This window comes from Solanum lycopersicum, chromosome 8, assembly GCF_036512215.1.
Source record: "Solanum lycopersicum chromosome 8, SLM_r2.1".
Lineage (NCBI taxonomy): Eukaryota > Viridiplantae > Streptophyta > Magnoliopsida > Solanales > Solanaceae > Solanum > Solanum lycopersicum.
Window position 1 is genome coordinate 1272317 of NC_090807.1, and position 17845 is coordinate 1290161.

A 17845-nucleotide genomic window follows, 5' to 3' on the forward strand; every position below is an offset into this window, starting at 1 on the left:
AATAGTTGCATGCTAAACAAAGAACATAATATCTTTTTTTAATAATAAAGAAAAGTATTAAAACTAATTGATAAGTAAATGATTTCACTGCACAAGAATATTGCTGTTCTAATTATTGCCAGCAGAAAAACATAAAAAGGTAGAGGACAATCACTCAAAGAACAAAGGTAAATCACTTTTTTTTTTTAAGAAAATAAAATTAGAGAAGTGTTAAAAACAATTTTAAATTCATGTGGATCGTTAGTCTTATTTTTGAACTATCGACAACCTTAAAAATATTTTTGTACTTGATTAATTGAACTTAAATGTATCCTCGATTATATATCATGAGTTAAATACACCACTAAATTCTCGTCAAGTTTAGAGTTGTTTTCAGTACTTCTCTCGGCATTTTACTTTGAGTCACATGCTCTTACAAGAATTCAAGACCACTTGCTATATCGTGTGGCAAATCGAGGTGTATCTTAAGTTTAATTAGTCAAGCGAAGGGTGTATTTAAGGCTGTCAATAGTTTAAAGACAAAATTAACAATAATTTGCGCCAAGTTCAGAAATATTCTGAATACTTCTCTTAAAAAAACATTGTATACGATAGAAATCAACTCTCTTCGTCAAATTAGATATTTTTTAATATATATATATATATATATATATATATATATATATATATATATATATATATATAATATTAGTTGAATTTCATGCGAAAATATTAAATGGTGTATTTAATTGAATATTGATTGAGTACTAATTTCCACTTAATATTTTTTTTTAATTATGATTCATTAATGTTTAAACATTCTAAATTCACTCTGCTGGAAGACTTCAGGTATTAATTACTCTATTTTAAAAGATGTAGTATGCTCTTATTTGGTACCTCATTTCACTATTAGAAAAAGAAAGTTAAATTATTTGTTTTGCTTAGTTAATTCTCTATAATATTGAAAAATTTCTTTTATAGTAATCCAGATTCGAACGTGAAACCTTTAATCAAAGAATCGTACCATAAATTCTATTTAAACACTACTTCCCTTGTTCACTTCACCATAAATCATGAACTCTTCAATAGTGTCTCAACACTTCTTCATCTCATTAAAGAGCTCTTTGGATCTTCAATGTTGGAAATCATCATCACCATCATCAATATCTATGGGTGAATTCAAAGGTTAATCATTTACGGAAATTAATTCAATAATTTTTGTTCATACCTTATATACGTATATGTATATACATAAAAAATTATATTTAAATTTGAACTCAGTTAATATTATAGATCAATTTATTATTATTACTATAGAAATTCATGATAAACTTCAAATTCTAAAGCTGCCTCTAACAATGTCTGATCGTGGACTCAGCAAGATTTCATGCTCATTAAGCTTACAAACTGAAAAGCTTCGTTATGATAATGATGATAATGATGATCTCGAGCTTCATGAAGAGCTTATACCTAAACACATTGCTTTGATAATGGATGGTAATAGGAGATGGGCAAAGGCTAAGGGTTTAGAAGTATATGAAGGTCACAAACTTATTATTCCAAAATTAAAAGAGATTTGTGATATTTCTTCTAAATTGGGAATACAAGTTATCACTGCTTTTGCTTTTTCTACTGAAAATTGGAAACGATCCAAGGTATGTGTTATTTCCTTCATATTTAAATGCAAAAGTATCCTTAACCTATTTCCGAAATATCAGAAATATAATTATATTATACTAAGGTCCTATTACCATCTGATCTTATTTTATAAATAATTTTCTAGTCCTTTTCAGTCTACGTGGCACTATCTTGAGGGCCCAATGCGTGTTGACATTTTTTTCCAAGATAGTGTCACGTTAGCCGAAAAAGGGTAAAAAATTATTTATGAAATAAGTATAGGAACTAATAGAACCTTAGTATAATATAAGTGTGTCTCTTTCAAGCATATATTGAGAGAGCATTTCCCTTACTTATTGTACTTTTATGTAAATATTTTTATTTCAAAATATTTAAACATTTTACATTTGAATTTGGAGAAAAGTCCAAAATGGTCTTTTAACTTTGAATTTAGATTAAAATCATCCTTATTATTTTATATAGAATATAAATAGTCATTATTTTATCGAGTTAATATATTGGTGCACATTTAGTCCCTTCCGATTATTTTTCTAGCCAACTTCATAGCTCTCCATCGTCATTTTGTTCTTCACAATAAATCAAGGTATTAAAATCACTAAAGTTTTTCGAAAATAGGATCTCAATATTGTATGGTCATTTAAACTTTCACATTATTTCACCAAACATATAAAAAGTGTTTTTGTGTGTAATATTTTTGGAAAAGAACTAGTACTTTTTTCAGCTACTCAAAAACAGTTTATGCTACTAAAACACTTATTATTTCTAAAATTTGATCAAACATTTTTTTAATTTTTAAATAACTATGTTTGACCTTCTAAAAATATATCAAATGAATCAAAACATCTTTTAATTTTATAGTCTTAACTCTTAAATATGAAAGATGGAAATTAAAGCAGGAATTAACGATTCACCAAAAGAAAAAAGAAAAAAACATTCCTTCTAAAATAAACTAAAACAGAAAGTAAGGTAAATAAATTGAAAAGAATAAAATCTAATTTATAGAATTTGTATTTTTTTTTCTTTTGGTTGAAGCATATATAACCATTTGTTTTGGAGCAGGAGGAGGTTGATTTCTTGATGCAATTATTTGAAGAATTCTTTAACGAATTTTTGAGGTACTGCATTTTTCGATTAAAATATACAAATGTCATAAAGGGATAATGTTATTTGTTTGTCTGTATTTTATTATTTGGCAAATGACACATAAAAAATGTCTAAATAGCAATAAGGATACTTAAAACATTTTCTTTAGTTAATAGTTTGGTCTAATATTATATAAATTAAATGAAAAAAGTTTCAAAAATCTCCTTAAATAATGTGAAATTGAATAAAAATATCTTCAGTTAATAGTTTGATCTAAAAAATGTCTTTATCGACTCTCATCAATATATTGATCCAAAACATCAATGGTCTAGTGTAAAAATGTTCATATCATAGTAAAGATGGGAGTCACTTCATATAGATTATATATGCAATGTATCGATATTATATAAATAGGGTACAATGTGTATATGTATGATGTATGATTTGTGTATCATACATATACATATACACTATTTATAAATTGTCATTGTATAATTATCGCAAAATTCTTTATTTATTATAGCGAATGATTGTTTTAATTTCTCATTGCCCTTACAAATCAATAGGTTTGGAGTAAGAGTGTCTGTTATTGGTTGTAAATCCAACCTCCCAATGACATTACAAAAATGCATAGCATTAACAGAAGAGACTACAAAGGGCAACAAAGGACTTCACCTTGTGATTGCACTAAACTATGGTGGATATTATGACATATTGCAAGCAACAAAAAGCATTGTTAATAAAGCAATGAATGGTTTATTAGATGTAGAAAATATCAACAAGAATTTATTTGATCAAGAACTTGAAAGCAAGTGTCCAAATCCTGATTTGCTTATAAGGACAGGAGGTGAACAAAGAGTTAGTAACTTTTTGTTGTGGCAATTGGCTTATACTGAATTTTACTTCACCAACACATTGTTTCCTGATTTTGGAGAGAAAGATCTTAAGAAGGCAATACTTAACTTTCAACAAAGGCATAGACGTTTTGGTGGACACACATATTGAAAGCCATTGTTAGTTTTTAGACCTAGCCCCTTGTATGTCTTGTTTTATGTGTTGTAGACTACAACAAATAAAAGACTTTTCAATAACTATTTAGTGGTAGTACTATATATATTTGTAACATCTCGCAACTCTATTCTTATGATTCGAATCTTTCATTGTAAGTAACTAAGTATATAGGCTTGAATCGCAAGAAAAGCAAAGCGAGGGGTTTCGTTTTCAAAATTAAAGATAGACTCGTATACGTTTGTATTATCTTTTTGAACAAAAAATAAAGAGAAAAATATATATTTTTTTATAATATTAAGGTATTAGATAAAAGAGTAAACCACAGGTTTATAGAGATTTTTTATTATCTGAATTCGCGCGAACAATTTTATTTAGTTGGAATAGAAGGAAATAACAAAAGTCATAAATTCAAAATGAGGGATTAATGATTGAGTGGTTTGTAAAAGACTTCATCAATATGATTCTTCATTTCCTCTGGAATTTGATATGCATCAGTATGTGAATAAGTGAAATGAGCCCATTTGATTGTCCTCCAAAATATATCTTTGCATAATTGAGGCAATTGGCTTCCCTTTTTTTGAACTAAAACCATTTTTAATAACTCTCTTCTATTCATTTCCAAGATTTCCTTTATCTTCATTATAGCTTCTTCCTCAGAGATACTTTTCATTAGTAATGTGACTAAATTTATTGAGACCTCCTTTTGTACTCTCTGTAGCAAAACATGTGGGAATTAATAAGAAACATGATTTCAGAATCTATAAATTTAAAATTCTAAATTAGCATCTGATCACTCAGTAGTCTAAGATTTTGTACCATAGGTATGATTGACACAAGTTGATTGTTTTTACAAGTGACTTTCGAAAAATATATTTTTACATTGATTAATTATCTTTTTTCTATCCTCCAACAATCTCGTTGTCTTTACAACACTCCTAACCATCATCCCCACCACCCTACAAGCCCCAACAAATTTCTCTAAATGATATACAAATAAATTTTTTTTAGATAATATTATATATTTAGTATAATAAATAAGAGATTAAATTTTTCATACCCAAACACACCCTATATGTACAATTGATAAGTTCTATTTTATTATATAATATAATTATATGATGATGCTTATCCAATATCACATGATGAAAATTAATATTAAAAGAATACAAGAGTTGTTACCTTGGAATCTTGTAAATCATTAAGGATTCGCATGACTCTACCGCTACAATTCCATAGGCCACATATTTCATCACTTTCTAATAGATCTTTGGATATTTTTATTCCAAGAAAATATTGTGTTGTGAGAGGAATCAATTTTGCACAAAATGTTATAGATGTAACATACAAGTACTCTTCTATGCTTGGTATTGTCTTGCCAGAACACCACTCTACTTGTTCCATCAACATCAACTTCATCAATTCAAGCCACTATAAAAATTGTATGATGGTAAGACACGACGCTAAAAAAAAAATCTTTTTTAATACACTAATAAGTATAAAAAGTAAAATTAAAGAAGGAAGTCATAGAATAATTCCCCTACCAAATTAATAAGGTGATTTTTGACAGATCGTCCTTGTTTAATTTCAGCAATTGTTGCAAGCTCCTCTATTGATTTGTAAAAAGTTGAAAAGAAAACTTTAACCTTCTCAGATTTATAACCTACACTTGCATAGTCATCCCACCTGTAAATAACAATCATTTAACACTTAATTTGTAAGTATTTTTGTGCTTAATTAATTACCAAAAACATAAATAAGCTCAAAAAATGCTTATAAGTCAAACTAAAACTAAGTAAGTTTGACGAGCTTATAAGTACATAAGAAATACCTTTCTACTAATTCAATGATGTTGAGACATTCATCTTTAGATGCAAAACTCTCGAAATGATCATCGACAATAGTCAGGAGCATGACGTATTTCGCGTACATGAGACGAGCATCGGATAATTCAGGCTCGGGGATAACAATAACACCAAATAAGTAACTAGCATGTATATATCGTTCTGCAAGTCCGAGTTGGTCTAATCTATAATCTTCAAACCACCTACATTCGTATACACAAAGATGTTTGATTTCATATGAAGTTTAAGAACAAAAAAAGAATTCATCGCTCATGGTGGTAAAATGAGTTTTGAAATTTATGGTATCAAATAAATTATAAATATCTGTGTAATTATAAATTATTTTATTAAAAGTAAAATAGAAAATTTAAGTTAAATTGTCACTAAATATACATATATTAAAAAAAGTCATTTTTTAAACAGACTAAAAAGAAAAAAATATCACTATATATATACCTCCTGAGTTGTTGAAGTTCTTCTCGGTGTTGAGCTTGGCATAATTCAAAGTCGTGTATTGAAAATGCTAACAAGTCCTTATTGTTAATGTTGGGTGACCTAATAGAGAGAAAAACTTTAAATTAGAATTCGCACAACATAATATATAAATGCGTTTTTTAATTCTGCTTTACCTGATATTTATGCCATTCAGTTTTTGTGCACACATAAACTTAAACTTGTATAAAGTTGAACAAACAAAAAAACATGTCCTACATGACAGTGAGTATGAGAGACACTCGAGTTGATTTATATTATATCATGTAGGAATCAGCTTGGATGTGCTTGTTGTCTAGCCAGCCTATTTTTGTAGCTCTTGGATTTGTATTAATTGATTGCAAAAACTTCAAACCTCACATCTAACGGGTTTGTCTACTTAATTTTGATCTAACCCGTCTAGTTGACACATCTAATCTCATATCTTGTCCCGATATCTATAGAGTACTTATCCTTTTTTTTATATATATATATAATATAAAGTTACATTGAGTATATGATATGACACCAACTCAAAGAATATATGGTCTATGTTAGTGATATATACACATTATTATCATGAAATTATTGATTACTACTCCATATATTCTTCCCTTAATTTATCACTTCACAACAGTAATTTAACATTATGAAACGTAAATACAAATTAAAAAAATGAATGTACAAGTGATAATGATAGATAATCATACCTATAAGCTGCTTTTAAGATTTTAAAATAGTTCTCTTCGTATGACTTTATATATCTTCTATTTTCTGCTAGATCAGATGTGGTATAAAACTTCCTCAAAGCAAGTTCCACCTAATATTTCCAAGATTAGTAATACAAGAAAAATATAGTTTCGATGTATAAAATATCTTGTATATACATATAATATAAGAAAATATCGGAAATGAGATTTAGAATATTATAGTATTATTCTATAGAATTCAAGAATGTATCGTACATGTAAGCCTTTAGTTTATATAAACTATAGGATTCAAAAGTTATATCTTTACGTTCCCAAACTTTATGTACGATAAAAATTAAGATACACAAAATAAAATACCTCTTTCTTTGACATCCTATCTATGAAGCCATTGTTTAAGAGTTTTTGCTCCATAAAAGTTCTTGTCCAATTGTTAATTTTATCCAAAATGTCATCTTTCTCATGATCAATAGCCAATTGTGATGCTTTGTGGAGTTCAAGAATTTCAACATGACTTGTATATTTCCCACTTGTTGCAAAGAAATGTTCTTCATCCACAAATTTTGCTAGTTCATCTGCAAATTAATTGAATTCATTAAGGCAAACTTCGGAGTTTTTACTGATGATAACTCAGCTGATTATTATTTTAATTATTATCTCAAACTGTCATATGTTTTCTTGATTTCAATTTTCTTCTAACAATAAAATTAACTTTCTAAGAAAATAATTATTAGTAAGCGATCATCTCAGATATCGACTCGAGTTTTTAGTAACAAACCTGAGGAGACATCATAGTAGCTCATCCTTAGAAGTCGAAAAGCCATAGCACAATGGGTGACATTTGAGAAAATTTCTTCATTCTTTTGTTGCCATAGCCTATAAATAATTGACATTATTATAATATACTAAATAGTAAAGGTGAAACACCTAGAGATAGCCAATTATAAAATATGATTTTGATTAATTAGATTTAATTTACCTGTATAGTTCATCTAGGGCTTTCTTTATTTCTGATTTAAAATGCCGATGTACTCCAAGATTTTGAAGTGTATCAACCAAACAAAGCAATGAATGTATCTTTGTTGGATACATAGTGGGAACTATGAGAACATAAAGGGCCAAAAAAATGTTAGAAAGCAAAAAACAAGATTTTTAATTCTTAAGCCATTAAAATAAATACCGTTTATACTAACGGACAAACGTGTCATAATCTTATCCATTAATCCGACATTTATTCAATATCGGATAGATGGATAAAATTGTGTCACGCGTCCCTATATTTGGTCTTCCGTTAGAATAAAGAGCATATATACACTAATTTTTGGACGATAGGGACACTAATGTCCCAAAAGTATAAAGAAGGGTATATGGATACCATTTATAATAGTATGGAGATATATTTAATTTATCCTTTTTTTCAAAAAAAGAAAAAAGAAGCTATACGTACCCCAATTTTTGTGTTGTTTCAAGATTGAATTAAGATATTGATAGCATTTTTGATCATGTTGATGATAAATCAAGGCAGCTGCAGTAGTGGCTGGTGAATCAAATAATGAACCATTTTGTCTTTGATGTAACTTTATTATTTCCTTCCAATCACATAATTCACCAACTCCTTCACCCATATATTCAACATTCTTTGTGAAATTATTTAAATATATATAGTCAGAATGTAAGTGTATAAAGGTGTGTTTGGTAAGAAGAAATATATTTTTTTAAAAAAATATAATGATCTTTTTTATCAGGTACGTACATAAGTGAAAAAATTATTTGTATATAATTTAAAAAATTATTATTTTCTCTAGTCAGACTTAACATTGATTGAAGCAGCTGTTGGAAAGAAGGCACCAGTCAGACCTTTCATTAAATAAAGAAGTCATTTTCTTCATTTATAAAAAAATATGTTTTTCTAGAAAATATACTTTCCAATCGAACTTGAAAAGAAATATGTACCTTTTAATTGTTGAATCTCTTTTGCATTTCACCAAATTTACAAGATGAAGATTCAAAGGCAAATTTAAATCTAATTTCTCTGCAGATTTGATCATACTAGAAAGTATAACTTCAAATCCTAAAGGTGAAATTTGATCCTTGTTATCTACTGCCCAACCATACGTTTCAATGAAGCCAAGACCTGAAAATGAAGGAACTCGTCATATATATAGTCCAACAAAACTTATTATTTATTGTATTGGCATAATTATACTTTTAGTTAATTATATATGCAGAGATATCAACAAATAAATATTAAATAATGATAATTTAATTTAATTAATATCTTCTTAAAAGACATGGTGAAATAAACGTGACAAATAAAAATGAACCGAAGAAATAACATAATAGTGTTGAATTGAACAAATAAAGTCTATTTACCTCTTTTGATTTGCTCATCTCCAACTCTCCATTTGGTTAGTGCAAGCAAACATGCAAGAGTGGAAGAAAGTGAGTCCTTTAGAAGCAATGGATGGCTAGGGTTTAATCCCCAAGATCCATCTTCTCTTTGATTTTCAATAATCCATTCTAAACATTGTGGAAAACATGGCTCATTTAGTGAATGTCTTGAAGGGACCATAGCTACCCATGCTGTGTCATAGGAAGAAGGAGATAACTCTAATTTCCCAAAACTTTCCCTTATTCTATTCCTTGCATCTTCGAAACCATTCTGCAATGAGAAATATATTCAGTGTAATTTTACGAGTAAGATTTGAAAAAAAGTTAGTGTGTATGATTAACTTGATCACCTCTAGTTTGTGAAATAGGGGGGCTGATTCTGATAGACTGTCAGATCAAATTAAAATAGTTCGATTAAAATAAAACAATGGAAGAAAAGAAGTCTAAGACAAAATGATGTTAAAAGAATGACAAAGTATAAATAAATAAATAGTTTTGTCTTAGATTTCATATTTGTTAAAAAGAATAAATAAAGAAGTATAAATAATAAATTTCAAACAAAATATATTATACACAATGTGGTAGAGAATTTTCAACCAGAATTCATAAAGTTAAAATCATGGATCAGTTTCTGAAAGGCGCGCATAGCAACTTAATTACCATTGATGAAGTGGTACTGTGGCTGCATCTTACTCTGCATGATCTCTGGAAAATCGCATCTGTTTTCAACAATGATACAAAGAAAAAGAAAAAAGGTAAACTAAAGTCAATTAGGGCATTGTGTCACAAAAATATAATTAAATTTGACTTATGTAAATGCTACTTCTTGCAATGATAAAAAAATATGTGTCTTACTGGATGAAATTGTTTTCCCATTGCCTAGCTTAGGATGAGAAAGGGTTATGATTGTGCTTCTATAGCCAACTATCATCCTTGAATATTGTCTGTTGTTTTTGGGAGTGGAGGGGTCAAAAAATGAAGAAATTTCTCCAATTTTGTGTTTGTCTTTGAATTTGTTTCCTCGTTATAAATAAATTTTTAGCGGAGAGAAATGTTGAAAACATTTCTAATTGAATTTAATGCAAATTATTAATTTCGTCACTCAATTATTGATAGTCTTAAAAATAAGAAAAAATGTATAAAATAGCAAATCATTGATTCAAATTAAACAGTTGTCTTTCGTCACTCTCCATTTCTCGCTACCAGTCTCTCCCTCGCCTCTCTCACTTTATACGAATACAAATGTACAAATTACGTTTGTGTTTGTATAAAGCGAAAGAAAACTGTATATAAATATACATATTACATATCTTTTAATTTTGTTCGCCTATCCCTCTCCCAGATTATCTCGCTCACCGCCCTCCCAGATTTTACCCGCCACTCTCGCTCGCCTCTCTAACTTTATACAAATACAAATGTATAAATTGGGTTTATGTTTGTATATCAAAATATACATATATAGCCATAGCAAACATAAAGTTTGATATCAAGTGCAATTTACCAACTATAATTATTAACATACAAATATGATTTTTATGTTTGTTAAACCTAAATTTACTCTAAAAAATCGTTCAATTGACTAACTGAACTAAAAATACACTCCAATCTGCCACATGGCATATCAAGTGTATATATGTTTAAGTTCAATTTGTCAAGTAGAGAGTAGTTTTAATGTTGTCAATAATTCGGAGACAAACCTATTAATTCACACCAAATTTAGTGGTATTTTAAATACTTTTCTCTTTATATTATAATATGGAAAGAGCTAAATGGCTAGAAAATTTGATAATGTTTTTTTATTTTATAATAAACTGATGCTTTTCCATTTTATAGTTAAAAGATATTAAAATTAAAATAACATAAATAAAATATCGTTCTATCCAAAAAAAAATTGCCAAAAAGATTTTCCCTTATAATATCCCACTTTGGTATAAACTTGATGTGTAATTAAATGTAAAAATGCACGTTTTGGTATAAATTTGATGTGTAATTAAATGTAAAAATGCACGTTTTGGCCTATAAATGACTAGTCTTTAATTTTTATTAGTCAATCATTATCGCATATCTTATGAATTTGAGCATTATTACTCTTCGATTCATGTGGACATCATACCTTTTTGTTAGAAAATGTTTCAACCTTTTATAATGAATTTTCTTAATATAAATTTAAAATCTATTTTAATTTTAATATAAATATCAAACATTAATAAAATAAATATCGAGAAAACAAAGCATATATAGTATCATATAGAATCTCGTGATAAGTTTTGCTGGGTATTGGCCATTACGTGGACTAATTTTTAACAATAAATGATCTCTTTATTTTTAACAAGTATGATTAATAATTAATTGAAATTAGTGAGTTTGAAATTTTGACTTTCGTTTAGCCTATGAGCAAACCTTTAAAGTTAATTCAAAATTAAAAGTTGTTGATTTTTAATCATGTTTAATCAAACGTGATCAAAAGGTCAAAATCAACTGACTCCTAAATAATTTTTATAAACTCGAGATGATTTGAATTTTTTTCAGCCAATAATTATTTTTTCAAATGTCATGTTATTAAAACTTGAGGCTAATTCCATCATGTAATTTATGACTATAGTTATAATTATCTTAGACCCTTAGCTGCGCTATAGTCAAACTTGATAACTATTAAAAATTGTGTGACTCTGATTTTCACATATGACGATTTGAGAAAATTGATAATCTACAAAGCTATATCATGAAAAAATTGTAAGAAGGGAAAAGGGTCTGATATACCCCTCAACTTTGTCATTTAGAGCTGATATACCCCTCGTTATAAAAGTAGCTCATATATGCCCTTACCGTTATACAAAAGGCTCACATATACCCCTGCCGTTACAAAATGGCTCACATATACCCTTCATTTAATGGAAGTTAAAAAATTAGTTTTAAATTTATATTTGTTACTTCTATTTTTTTAAAAAAAATTATTTAGGGATATATATGATTCTTCAATCAAAGTTCAAGGTATATTTTAATTTTTTTCATACAAAAATTATTTTTTGACTTCTTTTATTATGATTATTTGAGTTTCTTATTCTTATTTTGTTTTTTTCTTTCATTCCTTAGTTTAAAGAAAAAAAATTAAACTATTTTTGTGTATTGTAATTTAATTTCATATTCGAATAAAAAATTTGGTCATCTACAATAAGTTTTACAAGAATATTAGTGAAACATAAATAAATTTGATTATCAAAATAATAATTATAAATTAGTCATTGAAACAAAAAAAAAGTCAAAAAAATATGTTTGACGAGGATTAAATTTACTCATATAGGATTATATTTTTTAGAAAAAAATAATAAAAATTTAGATTAAAATTAATATTTTTTTCATTTCCGTTAGAGGAAAAAGGTATATGTGAGCCATTTGTTTACAAGCAGGGTTATATATGAGCCACTTTTATAACGAGGGGTATATCAGCTCTAAATGACAAAGTTGAGGGGTATATCAGGCCCTTTTCCCTTGTAGGCCCTTTTCCCTTGAAAGATAATAAGTATATTTTGAAATATCTCAACCCTACCACAAAGTTTTACCAACCTATTTTCTTTTATATAGATATGAGCTATATGACACATGGAAAATACAATTATAGCAAGTATTTAGGGGTGAATCAATATTGAATTTTAAAGGGAATAATCAATGGACGATATCACTCTTTTAATTAAATAATGGGATAATTGTATAAAATGACAAATTAATAATATAAAACAAATATAGTAGCTACCGTTAGAGGTATTTTAAATACTTTTCTCTTTATATTATGACATGGAAAGAGCTAAATGGCTAGAAAATTTGACTAGAAAAATAAAAAAACTAAAATATTTTTTTATTTTATAATAAACTGATGCTTTCTCCATTTTGTAGTAAAAAGGTATTAAAATTAAAATAACATAAATAAAATATCGTTGTGTCCAAATTTTTTGGCCAAAAAGATTTTTCCTTATAATATCTCACTTTGGTATAAAGTTGATGTGTAATTAAATGTAAAAATGCACGTTTTGGCCTATTAAAAAACCTTTAAAGTCAATTCAAAATTAAAACTTGTTGATTTTTAATCACGTTTATGAATCAAACGTGATCAAAAGGTTAAAATCAACTGTCTCCAAAATAATTTTTATAAACTCGAGATTATTTGAATTTTTTTCATCCAATAGTTATATTTTTCAATGTCATGTTATTATAAGAATAATTGAAAGTAATAAGAATATTTTGAAATATCTCAAACCCTATCACAAAGTTTTACCAACCTATTTTTTTTATATAGATATGAGCTATATGACACATGGAAAATACAATTATAGTAAGTAGTTAGGGGTGAATTAATATTGAATTTTAAAGGGAATAATCAATGGATGATATCTTTTTTACTTTTTTTCTTTTATCACTAAAAATGCATTCATTGTAGACTAAAAAGCAACAAATCGATAATAGTCCATCCGGTAAATATAGGAACATATTTTAATACTAAGTTCTAAAATAGGTTGAAATTGGAGATTGAATTGGGCTCAATTGAGAAATCTCTTCAAATAGGTTAAGCTTGAATAGGTCGAGATTGAACCCAATTCAAATTATCTTGAGTCAAACCCTTAAAATTATGGGCGGATTGGGCAGATTACCATGTTTGAGTTCATTTTGTTGGGTTTTAGCAAGTGTGAATGGGAAAAGAAAAGAGAGAATATGAAAAGTGAGAGAACTACTTTGGAGGGAAAATGAAAAGTCATTTGCAAAATGCAAATGAAAAGTCATTTCTTATAAATTTGCAGGTAACGGTAACATTCCGAAAAGTTGTTACTCTTTCCGAAAAGTCATTACTTTTTGAAAAGTCGTTACTTTCCAAAAAGTAATTATTTTCCTAACAGACACAATTTTTCGAAAAGTTGTTATTTTCTCCAAAAGACACAACTTTCTGAATAAAATGGGTCTTGTTTACATCCCTACTCTTTCGAAATAGGGCGAAACGTCGCGGCAACTCAAAAATAAATTAATTGATTCAATTTTAACAAAGTTTTAAAAATAAACGAGTTTTAAAAAGAGTCGCCACCTAATTTTAGGAAAACTAGGAAACCAATTATTTATCTACGAAACCAAATCTGATTCTAAATAAGGGGTTCAAGTTATTCCGAAGGAAAGGGGTTAGGCACCATTCGGAATCCACAAATGTGGTTCCCGACTGAATTCATTTTTTTTTTCAAATTGAGGAAAATAAAATAAAATAATGTACAAATATGATAAATACACAATATACACAATAAAATAAAATAATAATCATCGGCCTAAGGTTTGCCTAACATCAATATTTACATAATAATGAAATAAAATACAATTCGAGTTTTTTTTCGAATGGCTTCAAGGAAGCAAGTTTGGGTACCTGTAAACACTTAATAAAAGAGTTAGTACCAAATAAATAAAAATGAATAACTCAAATAATAACTAAAAATAGAAATCCGTCTTATTAACATGGGAAGGCCTCTAAACCCGACGGATAAATTTTTCATCGGCCCATTTTAACATATAAAATATATAAACTTGAATTAAAATTCCGTCCTTTTAAAATGGGAAGGTCTCTAAACCCGACGGATAGATTTTTCATACTTGTAAAAAAGTCAGTAAACTAATGCAAATCAATTTAAAGAAAAATGCAATAACCAAATGATAAAGGCATAACAAATTGTAATTATAATAATACTAACACACACCACTGCTGGACATTAAATATTGCTTTTAGACTAACCAAAATAAATTAAGAATAAGGACTAAATTAATAAAATAATCACACAAAGTCATAAAAGAAATAGAAAAAGTAACACACTAAATATAGCAAAGAAGAAAGATACAAGAATAACATAATGGTGACAATATTAACAAAATGTTTGATGAAAAATAAGCCAAATAAGTTAGTGGTAATCAATTAAAAGAGAAAAATAACGTTGATGATAATTGAAAGTAGAAAGCAACAAGACAAATTGTCAAACTCATAATACAGATAACTAACCATAATAATGATAATAATAATAATAATAAGAAACTTTAAAAAAAATAAAGTCATAAAATCATAACAACACCCATTAGCAATATAAAAATTAACGGAATAAAGTATATGAACAAAGACGGAAGACACATAATTTAGACATAAAAAAATTAATCACAACTGAGTATGACACATAACAAATCACACCAAACAAAAATAAAAAAAATGGATGAAACATTTGAAACAACATACGGTAAAAATGGAACAAAAGCAAGGTAGTCATGGTTAACAGAGACAAAATAAATTTACCTTTTCTCCAGCAAAAATCGGAGATGGAGCTCGCTGCTCATTTGTTGCTGGGAGAGGCAGCGAATTTCAGGTGGATTTGGTTGAATTCCGGCGTAGTTGTCGTTGAGGAAGACGGAGAGGGTGAAGGAGATGTCGCCCACCATAGTTTTGATGAAATACCTGCAAAATGGAGGAGAATCGTGAAAGGGGAGAGGGGAAGGGACTGGCCATTTGAGGTTGTTTCCGGTGATTTTTTCACCGGAAAAAGGGGAAAAACGAAAGAGTGTTGTGATTGTTCTACCAGAGCCTTCGAAGCTCGTCGGCTTTGTTGTTGTTTGGTGGAGGAAACTCGTGGGTTTGTTGGCTGTTTGCTGGAAATCGAAGGGGGTTTTGGTTGGGATTTTTGATCAAAATGGGAGGTGGTTTGGAGTAAGGAAGAAGATAGCTTGGTGGTGCGATTTTGGCATGAAAAAAATGGGTCAGTTTCGTGGCTGCCGGAGAAGAGAACACAGGCAGTGTTTGGATCGGTTTTTGTTCGGAGAGAAGAGTGGGAAAGGATGCGATAGTGGTTTGGAGTTGCTGCTTTCAGGTAGGTTTGGATATGGGGCTGTTTGGTCGGAGAAAAGGGGTTGCGATGGGTGTTTCTGGCAAGTTTTTGGACTGCTGTTTCTCGCCGGAAAAATGGAGAGGAGAAACAAAGTGGGGGGTGCTGGCGGCTCTTGGAGAGGGAGAGGAAGAGAAGAGGGAGGGGAGGTGGCTGGTCGGAGGGAAGAGAGGGGCGGTGGTGATGACTCCTCTGGTTTCGCCGGAGGAGAAGAGAGATAGGGGAGAGGAAGAGGAAGGTTGTTGGGAGGAGAAAGAGAGGGAGCGCTGGGAGGAGAGGGGTATGCGGCTGGGAGGAGAAAGAGAGGAGAGGGGGCTGCGGCTCCTTCTTTTTTTTTTTTATGAAAATTTCTCCTCCCCTCTTTTGACCTAGTTAGCAATTTAAATAAAAACTCAAAATGGGCTCAAATGACGGGCTTAGCGTTGTGGACCACAATTATGAATTTTTTTTAAAATATTAGGCCAAAATTGGGTGTCAACAGGTCTGAACAGATTTCACTGAACAGACATGTTCCTTGATGAAAATGGCTATAAAAGGAAGTCAATTTTTGATTTTTTAATTACTGAAAATTTTTCTTTCTCTGCATTTATTTTTCTCTCAAATAAAATCAAAGTGTCGATCGACTGAGTCTCTGTGACTTGTTGTTGTTCTTAAGTTCGTTGAAGTTAAAGAAGTTTGAGGTACCGCTATTTCTTTAACAGGTTTAATCCGTTTTATCTTGGGAGAAATTAATCCATAACCTTGGGTACAGTGAGGGGATTAAATTTCTTAAGGACACACAGTAGTTTCTGTCGACTCGGATTAATTCTTGTATTCTATATTCTGCTTCATCTTATTTCTGTTTCTGTTTTTGTTTATTAACGTTATAAATACAAGTTATTTGTCAATTCTGTATGTTGGGCCCAAGCCTTTAAGGGCGTAACTTAGCACTATATATAGACGCTATGGCAAACCCTATTCTGTAATTCTGTTCTTGCCTCTCCATAATAAAACTGCTCCCCCTCTTCCCGTGGACGTAGCCACTTTATTGGTGAACCACGTAAATCTGTTGTCTTGTTCTTTCGCGTTTATATTTTCTCGTATTATCTCAAATTCCGCACAACAAACTGGTATACATACGTATTTGTATATCTGGCGAGTAAGGAGAGGGAGGAGAGAAGCCAGCGAGATTGTCGAGCGAGAGAGGACAATAATTTATGTAATTTGCATCTCATTTGTATAATCAATTTTGATTCGAAATGCGATTCAATATGATTTTACAACCATAAGCATGAACAACCCTATATTGAACTATTGATCAATATAGAACTATTGATCAATATAGAACTATTGATAAAAAGAGTCATACCATAATTCTATTTAGGGAAAAGGGTCTGATATACCCCTCAACTTTGTCATTTAGAGTTGATATACCTTTTGTTATGAAAGTGGCTCATATATACCCCTACTTGTAAACAAATGGCTCACATATATCCTTTTCCTCTAACGGAAATGAAAAAAATTAATCTAAATTTTTATTATTTTTTTCTAAAAAATATAATCGCATATGAGTAAATTTAATCCTGGTCAAACATATTTTTTTTTACTTTTTTTTTTGTTTCAATGACTAATTTATAATTATTATTTTGATAATCAAATTTATTTATGTTTCACTAATATTCTTGTAAAACTTATTGTAGATGACCAAATTTTTTCTTCGAATACGAAATTAAATTACAATACACACAAAAAGATAGTTTTTAATTTTTTTTCTTTAAACTAAGGAATGAAAGAAAAAAAACAAAATAAGAATAAGAAACTCAAATAATTATAATAAAAGAAGTCAAAAAATAATTTA

At 29.1% G+C, this 17845-nt stretch overlaps 2 protein-coding genes and 1 long non-coding RNA gene across 4 annotated transcripts; 1 reads left to right on the top strand and 2 right to left on the bottom strand.

Annotated features, from left to right (window-relative positions):
- Nucleotides 1-948: 948 nt before the first annotated feature.
- On the top strand, nt 949-17052 carry LOC101247737 (cis-prenyltransferase 2). 2 transcript variants are annotated; one of them, XR_011211075.1, is made up of 5 exons: nt 949-1164; nt 1297-1634; nt 2677-2732; nt 3267-3819; nt 16916-17052. XR_011211075.1 is itself a non-coding variant. In XM_069287904.1 (4 exons), the coding sequence occupies exons 1-4, from the start codon at nt 1053-1055 to the stop codon at nt 3703-3705; spliced, it is 945 nt and encodes a 314-aa protein (XP_069144005.1). In that variant the 5' UTR covers nt 949-1052; the 3' UTR covers nt 3706-3874. The 2 variants fall into 2 exon arrangements, 1 of the variants encoding a protein (XP_069144005.1); XM_069287904.1 differs by lacking the exon at nt 16916-17052 and having other exon boundaries at nt 3267-3874.
- On the bottom strand, nt 4048-10114 carry LOC138336997 (beta-phellandrene synthase (neryl-diphosphate-cyclizing), chloroplastic-like). The gene is made up of 14 exons (XM_069287905.1): nt 9977-10114; nt 9782-9840; nt 9104-9392; nt 8678-8864; nt 8178-8386; nt 7710-7830; nt 7509-7606; nt 7091-7305; nt 6734-6843; nt 6009-6107; nt 5540-5755; nt 5253-5394; nt 4891-5139; nt 4048-4423 (listed from the first exon to the last, which is right to left on the bottom strand). Exons 1-14 carry the CDS (start codon nt 10050-10052, stop codon nt 4133-4135), a joined length of 2361 nt encoding a protein of 786 aa, XP_069144006.1. The 5' UTR covers nt 10053-10114; the 3' UTR covers nt 4048-4132.
- Nucleotides 14391-16360, bottom strand: LOC138337668 (uncharacterized). The gene is made up of 2 exons (XR_011211064.1): nt 15426-16360; nt 14391-14516 (listed from the first exon to the last, which is right to left on the bottom strand). It is a non-coding gene; the product is annotated as an uncharacterized lncRNA (long non-coding RNA).
- Nucleotides 17053-17845: the final 793 nt, after the last annotated feature.

What these genes read in the sequence shown, in the direction of transcription:
- LOC138336997 (XM_069287905.1), bottom strand. Translation starts at nt 10,052, where the DNA reads ATGATAGTTGGCTATAGAAGCACAATCATAACCCTTTCTCATCCTAAG. An exon ending in ACAGTACCACTTCATCAATG is followed by an intron (nt 9,393 to 9,781) that starts GTAATTAAGTTG and finishes TTCTCATTGCAG; the next exon opens with AATGGTTTCGAAGATGCAAG. An exon ending in AGATGAGCAAATCAAAAGAG is followed by an intron (nt 8,865 to 9,103) that starts GTAAATAGACTT and finishes CTTCATTTTCAG; the next exon opens with GTCTTGGCTTCATTGAAACG.
- LOC101247737 (XM_069287904.1), top strand. Translation starts at nt 1,053, where the DNA reads ATGAACTCTTCAATAGTGTCTCAACACTTCTTCATCTCATTAAAGAGC. An exon ending in ATCTATGGGTGAATTCAAAG is followed by an intron (nt 1,165 to 1,296) that starts GTTAATCATTTA and finishes TTATTACTATAG; the next exon opens with AAATTCATGATAAACTTCAA. An exon ending in TTCTTTAACGAATTTTTGAG is followed by an intron (nt 2,733 to 3,266) that starts GTACTGCATTTT and finishes ACAAATCAATAG; the next exon opens with GTTTGGAGTAAGAGTGTCTG.